This window comes from Cololabis saira, chromosome 16, assembly GCF_033807715.1.
Source record: "Cololabis saira isolate AMF1-May2022 chromosome 16, fColSai1.1, whole genome shotgun sequence".
Lineage (NCBI taxonomy): Eukaryota > Metazoa > Chordata > Actinopteri > Beloniformes > Belonidae > Cololabis > Cololabis saira.
In genome coordinates, this window is record NC_084602.1 from 6,562,292 (window position 1) to 6,576,900 (window position 14,609).

At 40.5% G+C, this 14,609-nt stretch overlaps 1 protein-coding gene across 2 annotated transcripts in view; it reads left to right on the forward strand.

Moving 5' to 3' along the window:
• slc4a11 (solute carrier family 4 member 11) overlaps nucleotides 1–14,609 on the forward strand; it is a 158,762-nt gene that overhangs the window by 137,832 nt on the left and 6,321 nt on the right. For both annotated transcript variants that reach the window (XM_061744198.1, XM_061744199.1), the window contains 3 exons: nucleotides 2,203–2,376; nucleotides 6,554–6,749; nucleotides 9,482–9,651. In XM_061744198.1, the coding sequence (XP_061600182.1) occupies nucleotides 2,203–2,376; nucleotides 6,554–6,749; nucleotides 9,482–9,651 (540 nt within the window). The remainder of the gene's footprint in view (nucleotides 1–2,202; nucleotides 2,377–6,553; nucleotides 6,750–9,481; nucleotides 9,652–14,609) is intronic.

Below are 14,609 nucleotides of genomic sequence, written 5' to 3' on the forward strand. Positions count from 1 at the left end.
GTTATTTTTATGAAAGCTGCCCAAGACCTTTATAGATCTGTGGATCTGCTGAAAGCATATATTTGCTAAGGAGGGAAGATAAACTGATCCAAAATCTAGACATCAGTCAGAGGGAACTCCGAAGACGCCTCAAAGGCAGCACATAAAGCTTTTACAGCTTCCTCAGAATTCGCATTGGACACACCAATTTAAACCCTGCAGTCAAAATCCACCAGGATGGAATTCCAGACATCATCTTCCAGATTAGCTGAACAGAGACTCATCAGCTCCAGATGTCTGATCCAAACAGAGAACAATTCACTTGAAGTCAAATAGTTTCCACAATAAGATCTAAAACAAACTTAAGTTTTTCCTGACACTGTTTCAGTTTACTTTGTTGTTCAATAATGGAAAAGAAGGAAAATCAACTCAAATAAAGCACAGTGGGGATAAATGAAGCACGTTGGTACTTTACTCAAAGCTTTGCAGCTATTTGCTTTCCCCTTCTTTCTTTATTTGCCACGATTAGTTTTTCCCCTACCTCCACAGGTCTTTGGTGTCATTATATATTAATTTAAAATATATCTGATTATCACACAGGTAAATATAAACAAAGCTTCTGGTTCATCCTCTGTAAATGGAGATTACATTAATATTTATTTTCTACAAATTTGCCGTCAATTCTGTGATAATTATTGCTTGCACTCTGAAGCTCCAATAAAGTACAATATATTTGCAAAGGCTCCCACACTGCCGTTGTATTTCCACGTCGAGTGGAGAGACGACCGCTTCACCAACGCCAGCAGACATGTACATGAAGGCTGCAGTCTCTCTGACTCAGGATGTCATCAGATCTGACATCTTGATCTTTGCTTTTCTCAGTATGACAACATTAAAGACTATGAACGTACATTTGTTTATCGTATGTTAGATTATAAAATTGTGAAGGTTTTTTACCGTTTTTTTTTTTTCTCAAGTGAGGAGTATCGCTTACCTCAGGAGTAAGTGTTCGTGCCCACACCTTCTACGGAAGAGTATTATGGCCAGGCAGGAGAAAAATTAAAATAATATTTTAGAGGAGGAAGATTTTTTTATTCATTATGCACTTCGAGAAAAAAGTCGAAATGTTGAGAAAAAAGTCAAAATGTCGAGAATAATGTTGAAATGTTGAAAAAAAGACAAAATTTTGACTTTATTCTTGAAATTAAGACTTTATTCTTAAAATTTCAACTTTATTCTTAAAATTGTATTTCAACATTGATCTCGACATTTTGACTTTTTTCTCAAAGTGCACAATAAAAAAAAATCTTCCCCTCTCAAATATTTTTTCTCCTTCCTGGCGCTAATACTCTTCTGTACACCTTCACATTAATCCGTGCAAATATTCTTTATTCGTGTTTGAGAGAGAGAGAGAGCGAGCTAAGTTAGGTATGTTTCATACTTGTATTTCCGTTATTAGGGCCCGAGCACTGACAGTGTGAAGGCCCTATTGTATCCGTAGGAATTTTTTCTTTCTTTCTTCTTTTTAATTTTTCAGATGAAAGGAGGGCCTTTTTGCCCCCCTAAACGTGCCCCAAAAGTCACCAAATTTTGCACGCAAGCCAGGCCTGGGGAAAAATTTGATATTTCATGGTTTGCATTAATGGGCGTGGCCTAATTGCTCAACAGCGCCCTCTAGAAAACTTTGTGCCTCAAGCCCCACAATACTGTTTGACGTACATGCACGAAAATCGGTACACACCTGTATCATGTCACAACTTAAAGAAAAGTGTCTTGGCGCCATGGCCGAAACCCAACAGGAAGTCGGCCATTTTGAACATTTTGAATTAATGTAATTTTGGCACAATTTATGCCATTCCTTCGACAGTTAATACGGCCCGAACCGTAACGTGCACCCAGGTGTGTTATACATCAAAATGTGCGTCTCCATCATATTACTTTTCTCACTCAAAAGCGTTACCGTGGCGACGCTAGACGCCAAAAAGCGCGCCCCCCCTTCATCTGACTGGTCCATATTTGATAGTTCCTATTTTCTGCCATAACTTTTGAATGGTTTGACATAAAGACTCGTGGGTGGTGTCATCTGACTCGGTTTTAAGTTTTTGACCTTTATTGATGAAAATTGCATGCGCGAGGGCCCGTTCATCGCTGCTTGCAGCTTTATTTTTCTTAGTTTCCAGCGTGTGTTTGCTCTGATGTTTGTGTGCGGCTGTTGTTCCTCAGGTTGCTGAAGGGGACGGCGTATCACTGGGACCTGATGCTCTCCGGGCTCATTAACATCCTGATGTCTCTGCTGGGGTTGCCCTGGATGCACGCCGCCTTCCCTCACTCCACCCTGCACGTGCGGCAGCTGGCCTTCGTGGAGCAGCGCGTGGAGGGGGGGCACCTCTACGAGACGTGAGTTCACCCTCTCACCCCGCCGCTAATCACACGCTCGGTTAAAGAGCGTGTTCTGACAGTCGTCTTGAGTCACGGGCAGTCACATCCTCCTTGATTGCCTGATTGTCATGTTTACTTCATGGTTCAGCGTCACGTCGTACGCAGAGGTCACGGGAGATCTGATCAGAGCTGTTACTCCCCAGGAAGCAAAGCTATTCTCAGCTTTTGTCTGGGTTTGGAAATGATTTTACATTTCTCAGTTTATCCCTCTGTAAATAGGTCAGTGACAAACAGTGATTTTAAATTGTGTTGCAATTTATTATCCTATCGAAAATAATGTCAGTTTAGCTATTCTGTAGAAATCCCCAAAGGTTTAGAGCAGGGGTCGGCAACCCGCGGCTCTAGAGCCACCAGTGGCTCTTTAGCACCGCCCTAGTGGCTCCTGGAGCTTTTTCAAAAATGTTTGACCTTTTTTCTTCTTTTTTTTTCTCTTTTTTTGTTTTTTTTTTCTTTTTTTTCTTCTTTTTTTTCTTATTTTCTTCTTTTTTTCTTCTTCTTTTTTTCCCCTTTTTTTCTTTTTTCCTTTTCTAATCTCGACATTTCTACTTTTTTCTCGAGATTGTACTTCAATATTAATCTCGACATTTCGACTTTTTCCTCGACATTTCGACTTTTTTCTCAACATTTCGACTTTTTTCTCGACATGTTGACTTTTTTCTCAACATTTCGCCATTTGTCTTCATTCTAAGGCTTAAACAAGACTTTTCATTTTTTGCAGCTCCAGACATATTTGTTTTTTGTGTTTTTGGTCCAATATGGCTCTTTCAACATTTTGGGTTGCAGACCGCTGGTTTAGAGAATAAATAAAAACGACGTGAAGAAGAGCGAATGACGGATGGATGTGATGGCTCCAAAGTCTACAGGCAGAAATGACATATGATGATGAAACTCCCTGTCTTTATCACTAAGTGGTAATAAAATGTGGCTCGGTATTACTTTTTATAATTAACCAACCTTATAGTTAGATTATGACCCACTTTAACTATTGAGCGATTGGTGCCGTCAGCCCGACAGGACTAATATCTAAAAATGTTAAGATCATTCTTAATCCAATTATCATAATATCTGGTCAGAACCTCTTTTTGTTTACACATCAGTAGATGTTTTTTGGTTTTCTTACCTGAATACATAGTTGCTTTGTAGACGAATCATCCTTCACATCACGACCACTGACAGCGAGCGTGAGTAAGCTCTGCTCGTCTCGTTACCGGGCCGAGTCCGGCTTTCATGGGAGGTTATTTTGGCATTTGTCACACTTGTCTCCCCCTCCAACATGAGTGAGGTATTCATTTTGGTCTTCAGTCTCAAAGAGGGATTCCTCACCGAGGGCCAACCCACCACTAGGAGGGTCCCCAGGTTTCACTGCTAACATCCCAGTACCAGACGCTTCAGGATAGAGCTTTCCTTTCCAGACACCGACTGGTCAGAGCCTGTTTGGGAGCGTAAGGAGGACGTGGTCCATGTGCATCAGTTGATCAAAATATTATTGCCTTAATGAAGACTAAGCCTGGGGTATTCAACTAGATTAGACAGGGGGCCACATCTGCAAAAGGACTGTATGGAGAGGGCCGCACTGGAAAATTTTGGGGTTTTCAAAATGTATCTTGCACTCAAAGACGAAGATTTATGTATATATAATACATTTGTGCACAGGAATGAGCAGGAGAATATCTGTCTAGTTTACATATGAATTATGTATTAATTGTCTCCAGATTTAGTCATTGTGAATGTTAAATATAATATTCCGATGAAGAAATATTATTTTAAATGCAAGTTCATTTTGAAACCATGCATTGTGCAAACTTAATGAAGTTGATATTGACCTACTTTTAATAAAACACGCCATAATGACAAAGCACCACTTTCCACCAAGATTTCCTTATTTGAATATTATATTAAGCATTGAGCACAAGCATTTCAGTCCATAGTAGCCAGTTATTGATGTTATAAATAAGCAACCAAAATATTAATCATAAGCTCCTTTATTTATGACACATCTGTGCATTATATCAGCAAAACAAAACAATCGCATTAAATTATAGGAGGTTTAGAAGTTCATCTGAAATGCAAAGTCCTCATTTAGAGATTCAAATGAAAAAAATTTCAGGCCAATCCTAGAAGCCTAATGATGTAAACAAGTCCTCTAAACAACGGAGGTTAATAACAAATAATGTGACAAACATTATCACTGTGCAACACTGGCAAAAAATCAGAAGTAGTAAAAAAACATCTCCAACAGAGATTAACATGTACAAACACTGTCCAATGAATCATTAACCAACTGAAAAGGCTACCAAGCATCTTAAACTTTTATTAATTAACAAAATGCGACATGTAAACCATGTTAGTTTCGCTTACTTCGTCACTTCCGGCCGACGCCGGCCGCCATGGATCTGGCGGCCGATCGATCGGGACAACTCTACTTTCCCCCCTTTTTTAAAATATGGCCAGGGGCCACATAAAAACTCCTGGTGGGCCGCAAGTGGCCCGTGGGCCGCCAGTTGAATATCCCTGACCTAAGCCCCTGTCAAGACTTGGAAGGATAGCAGTGAAAGAAAGAGATGTGGTTGGAGCTCAGATCTGGAATGATTGTGATGGGAGATGGGCTAAACGGAGGGTCTGATGCAGGGCCTGCAGGGCTTTAGTCTGCTAAACAGCCTTTCATGAGTCTGTTCATCAACCTTTCCCCTGAGCAGGGTAGGTGGTTTATCCTGTTGCAGGGCTGGTCACCAGCAGAGAATGCAGTGATCCACCCATCATGCCAGGGCAGTGTTCCGATCTGCACTTGCTTCAGTCGGTCGCGCTTCAGCAACATTGTGGCAAAGAAACGAGGTTAGCTGAGTGCCTGAATGTACTGAGATGTCCTAGGGTTCAAGGTCTGAGTCCAGACCACTGAGGGATATGGGATGTCCTGCCCCCCCCCGTCACCAGGATGGGCTCGCTTTGAAAAATGACTGCAACTCTGAATGGGAATAGAGGCTGTGACATGGCATGACAGCAGTATTTCAGTGAGGTGGTCCATCACAAAGCCACAGTGTTTTGGCCTGTCGCTGTGTTAGTCGTTTCTCTTCAATTCTTTCTCTCATAAGAGCATATTACACTGCAAAAACTCAAAATCTTAACAAGAATATTTGTCTTATTTCTAGTTAAAATGTCTCATTTTTAGTCAAACAAATCTCATTACACTTACAGTAAAACAAGTGTCATTACCAGAAAAATAACTTATTTGACAATTTTCACCTGTTTCAAGTAGATTTTCACTTAAAGGAGCTTGAGGCTCCTTTTAAGAAATGAGACTCTCTAGCGCCACCCTTCACCACGACGGCCGTCGGGGGTACTGCAGCCAACAGTGAAGCCGGCACGGGAGAACGGGGAGAACGCACATGCAGCGTCATGTGACGTCACATCTGCAGGACAGCGCGGGAAACTCGGCCCCAGCACTGCAGCACATTTTGCAGCACACAGCCTGTTCAAGGCAACGGAGAGATACACTAGAGGGCTCATTCTTTTGGGTTTGGAACGCTTCATCTGACATTATTACTAGAAAACCTAAAACGTATGACGTTTTTTTCCTGCCTCAAGCTCCTTTAAAATAAGAAGAAAAATCTGCCAGTGGAACAAGATTTTTTAGCTTGTAATGAGAAGATAAATCTTGTTCCACTGGCAGATTTTTTCTACTTATTGCAAGTGAAAATTTACTTGAAACAGGTGAAAATTGTCAAATAAGTTATTTTTCTGGTAATGACTCTTGTTTTAAGTGTAATGAGATTTTTTGACTAAAAATTAGACATTTTAACTAGAAATAAGACAAATATTCTTGGTAAGATTTTGAGTTTTTGCAGTGTAAGATGGATGTATCTGTATCTTCAGGTAAGATGGAAATGGGGCTCACAAAACTAGACTCGGTCTGTTAATGTTTTCTAGCAAGTAGCAAGGGTTTGATATTTCCCAAACGTGTTTCTAACCAAATATTTATTTTTCTCGCCAATTCTTTGGCCCTTAAAATTCATTACATTTGGTATAAATACCCTGAACTTTCAAATGGGAAAAAACAAGCAGTCTGTCAAATAAATAAGCATTAGTTTTCCCCAGCGCTCACTGGTGCGGGTGTTGTTCTCCGTTTGTCGTCCCTCAGCATCGTCCAGGTGAAGGAGACCCGTCTGACGTCTCTGTGCGCCAACATCTTCATCGGCGTGTCGGTGCTGCTGCTGCCCGTCCCCCTGCAGTGGATCCCCAAGCCGGTTCTGTACGGCCTCTTTCTCTACATCGCCCTCACCTCCATCGACGGGAACCAGATGTGCGACCGCATGGCCCTTCTCCTGAAGGAGCAGGTGAGAATATGGCTGAGTTAATGACAGTGTCTCTGTGTGTTTGTGGCCATTACACCCAGTACTCAAGTTGTAAAAAGAAATCAGGGGGGATGGTGGATCATATGGGGACAGATAATTTGTGCTGATTACAAATAATATAATATATTACAAATAATAGCAGTGACCAAAACAGCTGCAGAAATACTGCAGGAATGACATAGCAGCAGTTAAATGCAGCCTTCTGTAAGCTTTAAATATCCACTGGGCTTACATCAAATACATCAAAACACAACAATAAAAAACACTTTTCTGAACTTATCAATATGACTCTGTCCTTCACAGGATAAGTAAAATGGATCACTGCAAAAACTCAAAATCTTAACAAGAATATTTGTCTTATTTCTAGTTAAAATGTCTCATTTTAGTAAAAAAAATCTCATTACACTTAAAACAAGATTCATCAGTGGAAAAAACAACAATTTTCACCTGTTTCAAGTAGATTTTCACTTAAAATAAGTAGAAAAATCTGCCAGCGGAACAAGATTTTTTTGCTTGTAATAAGAAGATAAATCTTGTCCCACTGGCAGATTTTCCTACTTATTTCAAGTGAAAATTTACTTGAAAAAGGTGAAAATTGTCACATTTTTCTGGTGTTATTTTTCTGGTGATGACTCTAAATGTTGAAATAGCAGTAAAACCACATTCATTGATGAAATGACATAAGGGATGGAAAGGGGGGATGGCAGTTTTACAGGGGGGATGATTTGGACCGTTTTTATTTCTGGGGGGGATGCCATCCCCCCTCATCCCCCCTCAACTCCAGTACGCCACCGTAAGCTTCTGCAGATCCAGTATTTGACTGGATGCAGCACAGCAGGAACCCGAGTCACGCAGCGCGTGCAGGGTGGGTGGGGTTTACAGAATTAAGACGATGGATGATTTGAAAAAACAAACAAACAAAAAAAACATCAGCATTGTTGTGTTGTGGATCGTCAAAGTGCAGAAAAAGGCACTCCTGGATCTCCTCATCACTTTCAGGTTGAAATAAGAAATCTCCTATGAAAGGATTTTATTTTTTCTTGCCTCCAAAAATATAAACAAATGTCTTTTGTAGCATTTAGTTTTCTTTTCCTGGGTGTCCGTGTTAACCTTTCTCCAGTAAATATGTAAAGCAAGCTTCTTTGTTGTCCTCTATACCTTACACATTAGCGCCCCCTAATGGTGAAAAGAGGAACATTTAAAGCCCTTCATCCTCTCCCTGCAGGAAACCGGGATTTCACAGGCCAAAATCTGTTGATTGTTGAGGCTGCAACACATTATTAACACTTCAGGATGAGAAACAGACAGAAAAACACTAGTTGGGTTTTTATTTTCTTGTGACTAAACACTGCAAAGTTCTTTTCAAGCCAACATTTGAAATTGTTTAGTGTCTTGGACTGGATTCAGATTCAGATGAACGACTTTATTACTCCCTTTGGGACGTTCCCATCTCTCACACACACAACACTGTCATTTACAGATCAAACACCCCAAAAGCCAAACACCCATATAAAGATATAAAGATCGAAAAGAAGAAAATTAAAAAACAAAGATAAAAATAAAAGTAAAAGGTAAAAAAAAACAAAAATAAAATTGGAAAAATAAAAAAAATTAAAGCTGCAAGCAGTGATGAACGTCCCTCCACCCTTGTGCACGTTCAGGCTGCAGTGGAAGCTTGTATGACTTGATGTAGATTCTTCAGGCCTGGACATTTAGCTGATGACACCACCCACGACTCTCTATATCAAACCATTCAAAAGTTATGGCAGAAAGTAGGAACTATCAGATATCGACCAATCGGAAGAAGGGGGGCGCGCTTTTTGGCATTTATCGTCGCCCCGGTAACGCTTTTGACTCAGAAAAGTAATGCGCATAGTCGCAGGATGGAGACGCACATTTTGATGTATAACACACCTGGGTGCACGTTACGGTTCGGGCGAAGAAACGGCCGAAGAAATGGCTTAAATTGCGGCAAAATTACACAATTAATTCGAAAATAGCCGACTTCCTGTTGGGTTTCGGCCATGGCGCCAAGAGACTTATCTTTAAGTTGCGACATGATACAGGTGTGTACCGATTTTCGTGCATGTACGTCAAACCGTATTATGGGGCTTGAGGCACAAAGTTTTCTAGGGGGCGCTGTTGAGCCATTTTGCCACGCCCATTAATGCAAACCATGAAATGTAAAAAAAATTGCCAGGCCTGGCTTGCGTGCAAAATTTGGTGACTTTTTTGGCACGTTTAGGGGGGAAAAAAGGCCCTCGTAAGTGCGTGAGACGGTTATGCCGGGTGAGTCTACCCTGGTCTGTTTCTGCGACGTCTCACCACCCGCCCCAAACTAACAGATAGGACCATGTTATGTTGGAGTTTCTGAGTAGTAACTTCAGACACCCAGATATTTGTTCACAAATGAGGAAAACTCAATAACATGTACCTTCAAATGTCATTAGACCTGTCAAAATTCTGAAAAAAATCCTTTTCAGACCTCAATTGTTGTCGACAATTCAGTTCCAATGTGTTTTTTTAATTGATCAGCTGTTGTTGGAAATGCTCGTACGACTGAAGGTGGATGTTGCACTGAAAGCATTTCTCAGAGTTGTAGGCCGTCCTCTCATCACTTCTTTAAGACTGCAGGGTTCCTGAGGATGGTGAGGAAAAGCATCCACGGCTGAGGATTGTATTTTAAGCTGATTTGATCCTCTTCCCTCCTGCAGACGTCTTACCCACCAACCCACTACATCCGCAAAGTGCCCCAAAGAAAGATCCACTACTTCACCTTCTTACAAATGATGCAGCTGCTGGTGCTGTGCACGTTTGGCATGTACCCCATCCCGTACATGAAGATGATCTTCCCGCTGGTCATGATTCTCCTCATCCCAATCAGGTATGATCCCGCTCACTGGTTCCACAACAGTGTTTCCTCCAGAGTTTCAGCAGCTCATCAGTGTGGATGTGCAGTTGTTTTAACGGGCTCCTTGATGAAGATGCTTTCTAATTACAGTCCAGTTGGAGGGTGGACGTATGTGGTAGAAACTACACATCGCTCCAAACGGCATTATCTAATTAAATAAAGACTAAGTAAAGTAGACAAAGGCTCGATTTGGCTGCAGCTCGCGTAATACAGGACTGTCTCAGAAAATTTGAATATTGTGATCTTCTTTCTTTATTTTCTGTAATGCAATTAAAAAAACAAAAATGTCATACATTCTGGATTCATTACAAATCAACTGAAATATTACAAGCCTTTTATTATTTTAATATTGCTGATTATGGCTTACAGTTTAAGATTAAGATTCCCAGAATATTCTAATTTTTTGAGATAGGATATTTGAGTTTTCTTAAGCTGTAAGCCATGATCAGCAATATTAAAATAATAAAAGGCTTGAAATATTTCAGTTGATTTGTAATGAATCCAGAATGTATGACATTTTTGTTTTTGTAATTGCATTACAGAAAATCACAATATTCTCATTTTCAGAGACAGTCCTGTAAGTGTTTTGTGCGTTCTTAGTCAACTGGTGGGAGAAAGCGCTGAGTACAGAATAAACAACGGACGGACGGATGTTGTGCATTTTTGAAATATTTGCAGAGAAACATTAGCTCATCGTCCTCCTTTAGAGCTTAAAGAGTGTGTGTGATGAATTGATTCTTGCTTGTGTCTCTGACACCCAAGAGGCCTAATAGGCTAGTGACAATGCCCCAAAAAATTTGACATACCCCTACCGGGGGTAGAACAAAACCTAACAATGTTTTTCCTCATCTCTAAGGTCTCCCATATATGAAATGGATTCTTAGGTTAAAATATTTTACTGCAAACATTGTTAAATTGATACATATTGTTATGCATCCCAAACCTAAAAAAGAACCAAAATACAGTCTGGCCGTATGGGAGAAAAGATATATAAACTCATGTAGATTAATAACAGAAGCTCTGACAGCTTTGAAACTTGACATAATTGTGGTCAGGAAGTTGCTTTACCTATTAGAAAAACCTGGATGTGAATATCTTGATGTGTGTTACATATAAAGACCTTTGAACACTTTTCCAAAATAAGCGGACATGCAAAAAAAGAATATCTATGCAGAATGTTCTCATTTACTTTTTAGTTGCCTGGCCAGGAATTGTCATAGACACACATATCATGGCTTGTTGGAAAGATGGGGTTGTGCTGAATCCAGTGATACCAAATATGTAAAGATACCATGCATAGACAATGTGGTACATCAATAAATGTATGAGGTGTCCCAAATTAAAGAAAGTGAAAGATTGAAATAATCAAGCCTCCACAGCTGACCAATTCAATATTGCTGCAAACTAAGCAGGTAACTTGCAGATATATATATGATGCATTAAATTAATTATACACGCATATGACACCTTTTTATCCATACTTGAGATAACACTTTAATTATGGATACATGTACTGTCATATATGATGAATATGTGGTTATGCTGAATCCAGCAATACCAAATATGTAAATAGCATGCATAATCATCAATCACTAAATATAAAACTGTCCCAAATAAAGGAATATGTTGCATTAAATAGCAATGCCACATATTCTGTACTGTACTGTACTACACTGTACTGTACTGTGTGACATCACCGGGGGATGGGTCTAGCTAATGCAAAAAAAGAATATCTATGCAGAATGTTCTCATTTACATTATAGTTGCCTGGCCAGGAATTGTCATAGAAACACATATCATGGCTTGTTGGAAATATGGGGTTGTGCTGAATCCAGTGATACCAAATATGTAAAGATACCATGCATAGGCAGTGTGGTACATCAATCAATGTATGAAGTGTCCAAAATGAAAGAATACCGAAACATTGACATATTCAGTGTCCAGTCCCAAGCCCATAATCAATGGTGAGAATGCGGACCAATTCAATGTTACTGCAACATAAGTCACCTGAGGTAAGCACTTTTTTTTTTTTTATGATACATAAAAAAAATGTATATTTCATTATGGAAACAAATATCCAGTAGACTTAGGTTAAATTGAAATAGAACACCTTTATTAAAATATTTAAATCCACTTGAATTTATTTTTGGTCAAGTCATTACTGCATAATGGAAAATAATTATGTCTTTTCTCTAAACTAGCAGAGGGCAGTAAAGCCTGTACTGCTTACTTAACTTCCCTGAGTGTGATCTTTGATTAAAGTGTTGTAGTCTGTAGTGAGCTAGCTAGCTAGTTAGGCTACTTGGTGGATCCAGCTATAGCTATCTACATCATTGTCTTCATGTATCCAGAGAAAAGGCACCAGTTTGCAACCTTCAAGGATATGAAAACATCAGCAGGAGTTAGTGTATCTAGACAGATTCACATGGATTCAGATGTGCTCTTTCGAGGGCTACTCGCTGTCTCCAAAGAGAGGTGTCCATGGAGACTGTGATGTCTCATGAACTCGCTGCTGTCCCACCCTCTTTGTTTTATGATGATGGAAGCATGAGGAAGACAACAAAAGCTGACCTTACTAAGAAACTGGAGTCAGTCGTTGGAGAGACGCAACAACTGCCCAGTGTTAAAGAACCTTCAGGATATCTCATCGATGGCATGGCTCTTCTGCAGAGTCTCCATGATTCAGGCTTTCAGAAATTCAATGACCTGGGTGAGTGTATCTGGAATAAGATCACAATGTTAATGGGAAAGGAAGGAATCAGCTGTGTTGTTTTAGGGCCTGATTTACTAAAGGTTTGCGTGCGTAAAAACGTGTGCAAACTTAACATCACCTGCAAACCAATGTGCCAGCTGATCTACTAACAGCGTGCAAAGAGGACTGCGCCTCTCAAATGAGCAAAATAGCACACGCTATTCATTTAGTACTTTTGCCCTGATGAATAATCAATATGGGGCGTAACCGCCAGAAAGCGCGAAATACTGGGAGGGGAAAATGCAAATAGGTTCATTTACCACACGCAATGAGATTTACCAAGCCCGAAAGTAATTGCGGGGATTGTGATTGCGTCTGTATTTAATACGTTCGAAAGGAAGGTGCTAATCTGCCCAGCATTACGCACCGACGGCTGCTGTTATTGTGGTGTTGTGCCGTATTCAGCACCCCTGCCGTGAAAAGCACCCCCTCATACACACTCACACAAACACATACTTAGGAGTTTATAATATATATATATTTACAAATATTATGGAAGACAACACAGTAAGCAGGCTATTAATTAATGACATCAATAACCATTTACCCGATTTTTGTTATCTGTGACTGTGATTGTGGGAAAGTATGACTATTGTGGAATCCATGAGCGCATTTAAACATGAATCATTAACACAAAACTGGACGCTAAACAGAACGTGACACGGAATGAGAATATAATTTTTGTCATTGTGTGTACGTTGTCATTTGTAGTAAATTAAACATGAGCATTTAGTCCTTTTTGACATTTACTTGTGAATAAGAGATCTGTGGGTAATATATGTCAACGAGGGGGTGCTTTTCACGGCAGGGGTGCTGAATACGGCACAACACCACTAATATCTCTAACTCCAACTCGTCAAATTTCATTTTGCGCTTGCGAATATCCTGCTTTCCATCCAAACTCTCCATGGCGCAAACCGTAATACACGCAACACCTCATTTAAATACTGCGGTTTGCGCCTGTTATCAATTGCGCAAGCATTCTTAGTTGATCACCCGCAAAACACACAACAACAGCACGTGCAAACTTTTTCAGTGCACACGCAATTTAGTACTCTTTATTTAGGATCTTAGTAAATCAGGCCCTTAGTGTTTCACATACCTGAGGATCAGTGGGAACAAGGCTGCTCTATGTAGCTTTGTCAGCAATTACATCACTCGTACTGGGCAACAGATAATCTTTTCAGAGAACACAGTCATATTGGTAGGTGGCTTTGAAAATGGTGAGGAGGTCAAGAGGGTTGGCAAATCAGGTGTTGACTGCTTGACAGATCTTTACATTGACCAGGAGGTTGTGTGATACCACAAGCAGCTTGTACAGAATTGGAAAGACCACTGCCTTCACAAGACTGAAGACCCATCTGACTGAATTAAAGGAAATGGCCAAGTTTGGACTGTCTGGAAGCCTAGAGGAAGCTTTGCCTTTGGCAAGAAAGTATGCCCTCCTACTGTATGGCCAAAAGAAAAAGGAGAATGGCCGTCCTTGCACCAACCTAGATGAGCTGAGGTACATAGTGGCATCTACCACAGATTCTTCAGCAGCAAATCTACCCCCAACAGAAGATGCCTTCCAGCAACATGTATTAAGAGCCTTATATCAAACAGCAGTGTGGCGTAACAACCACCTGGCCAAGCCTCATCTCTGGAACCCAGTTGGTAGAGAATGGAGGCTCAGACAAGATGGGTCCATTGAACCCGTCATGTGCCAGAATGCACCAGCACCTAAAGAGGTTTGAGACATCACCCACCTGTAGTGTAAAGATGGAAACTGCAATAATACCAGCAAATGCCAGTGTCTTTCAGTAGGCTTGACTTGCACTGAGTTTTGCTCTTGCTCTTTCCAAGACTGCCCAAATATGACCCACTTTGTCACTGATGATAATGTGGATGAGTGACAGTGATGGCTACCAAAAGCAGCCAATGAAAAACACCAGCCAAAGAGCTGGGGAGTTCAGCGTGAGGAGAGGGCTCATTCCTCCTCAGAGTGTTTTGTTTGATGAACATTTGTTTAATTTGAGACGGTAATTTTATTTGTACTGTGTGAAGTTTAGTTAGTTTTATTAAAATGATCATCAAGGCCAAACTACAATCCTGTCACCTTGTCTCCTGTGTGTGTTATTGCTGAGCCGTAAGCCTTAGCTAGACCCATCCCCCGGTGATGTCACACAGTACAGTACAG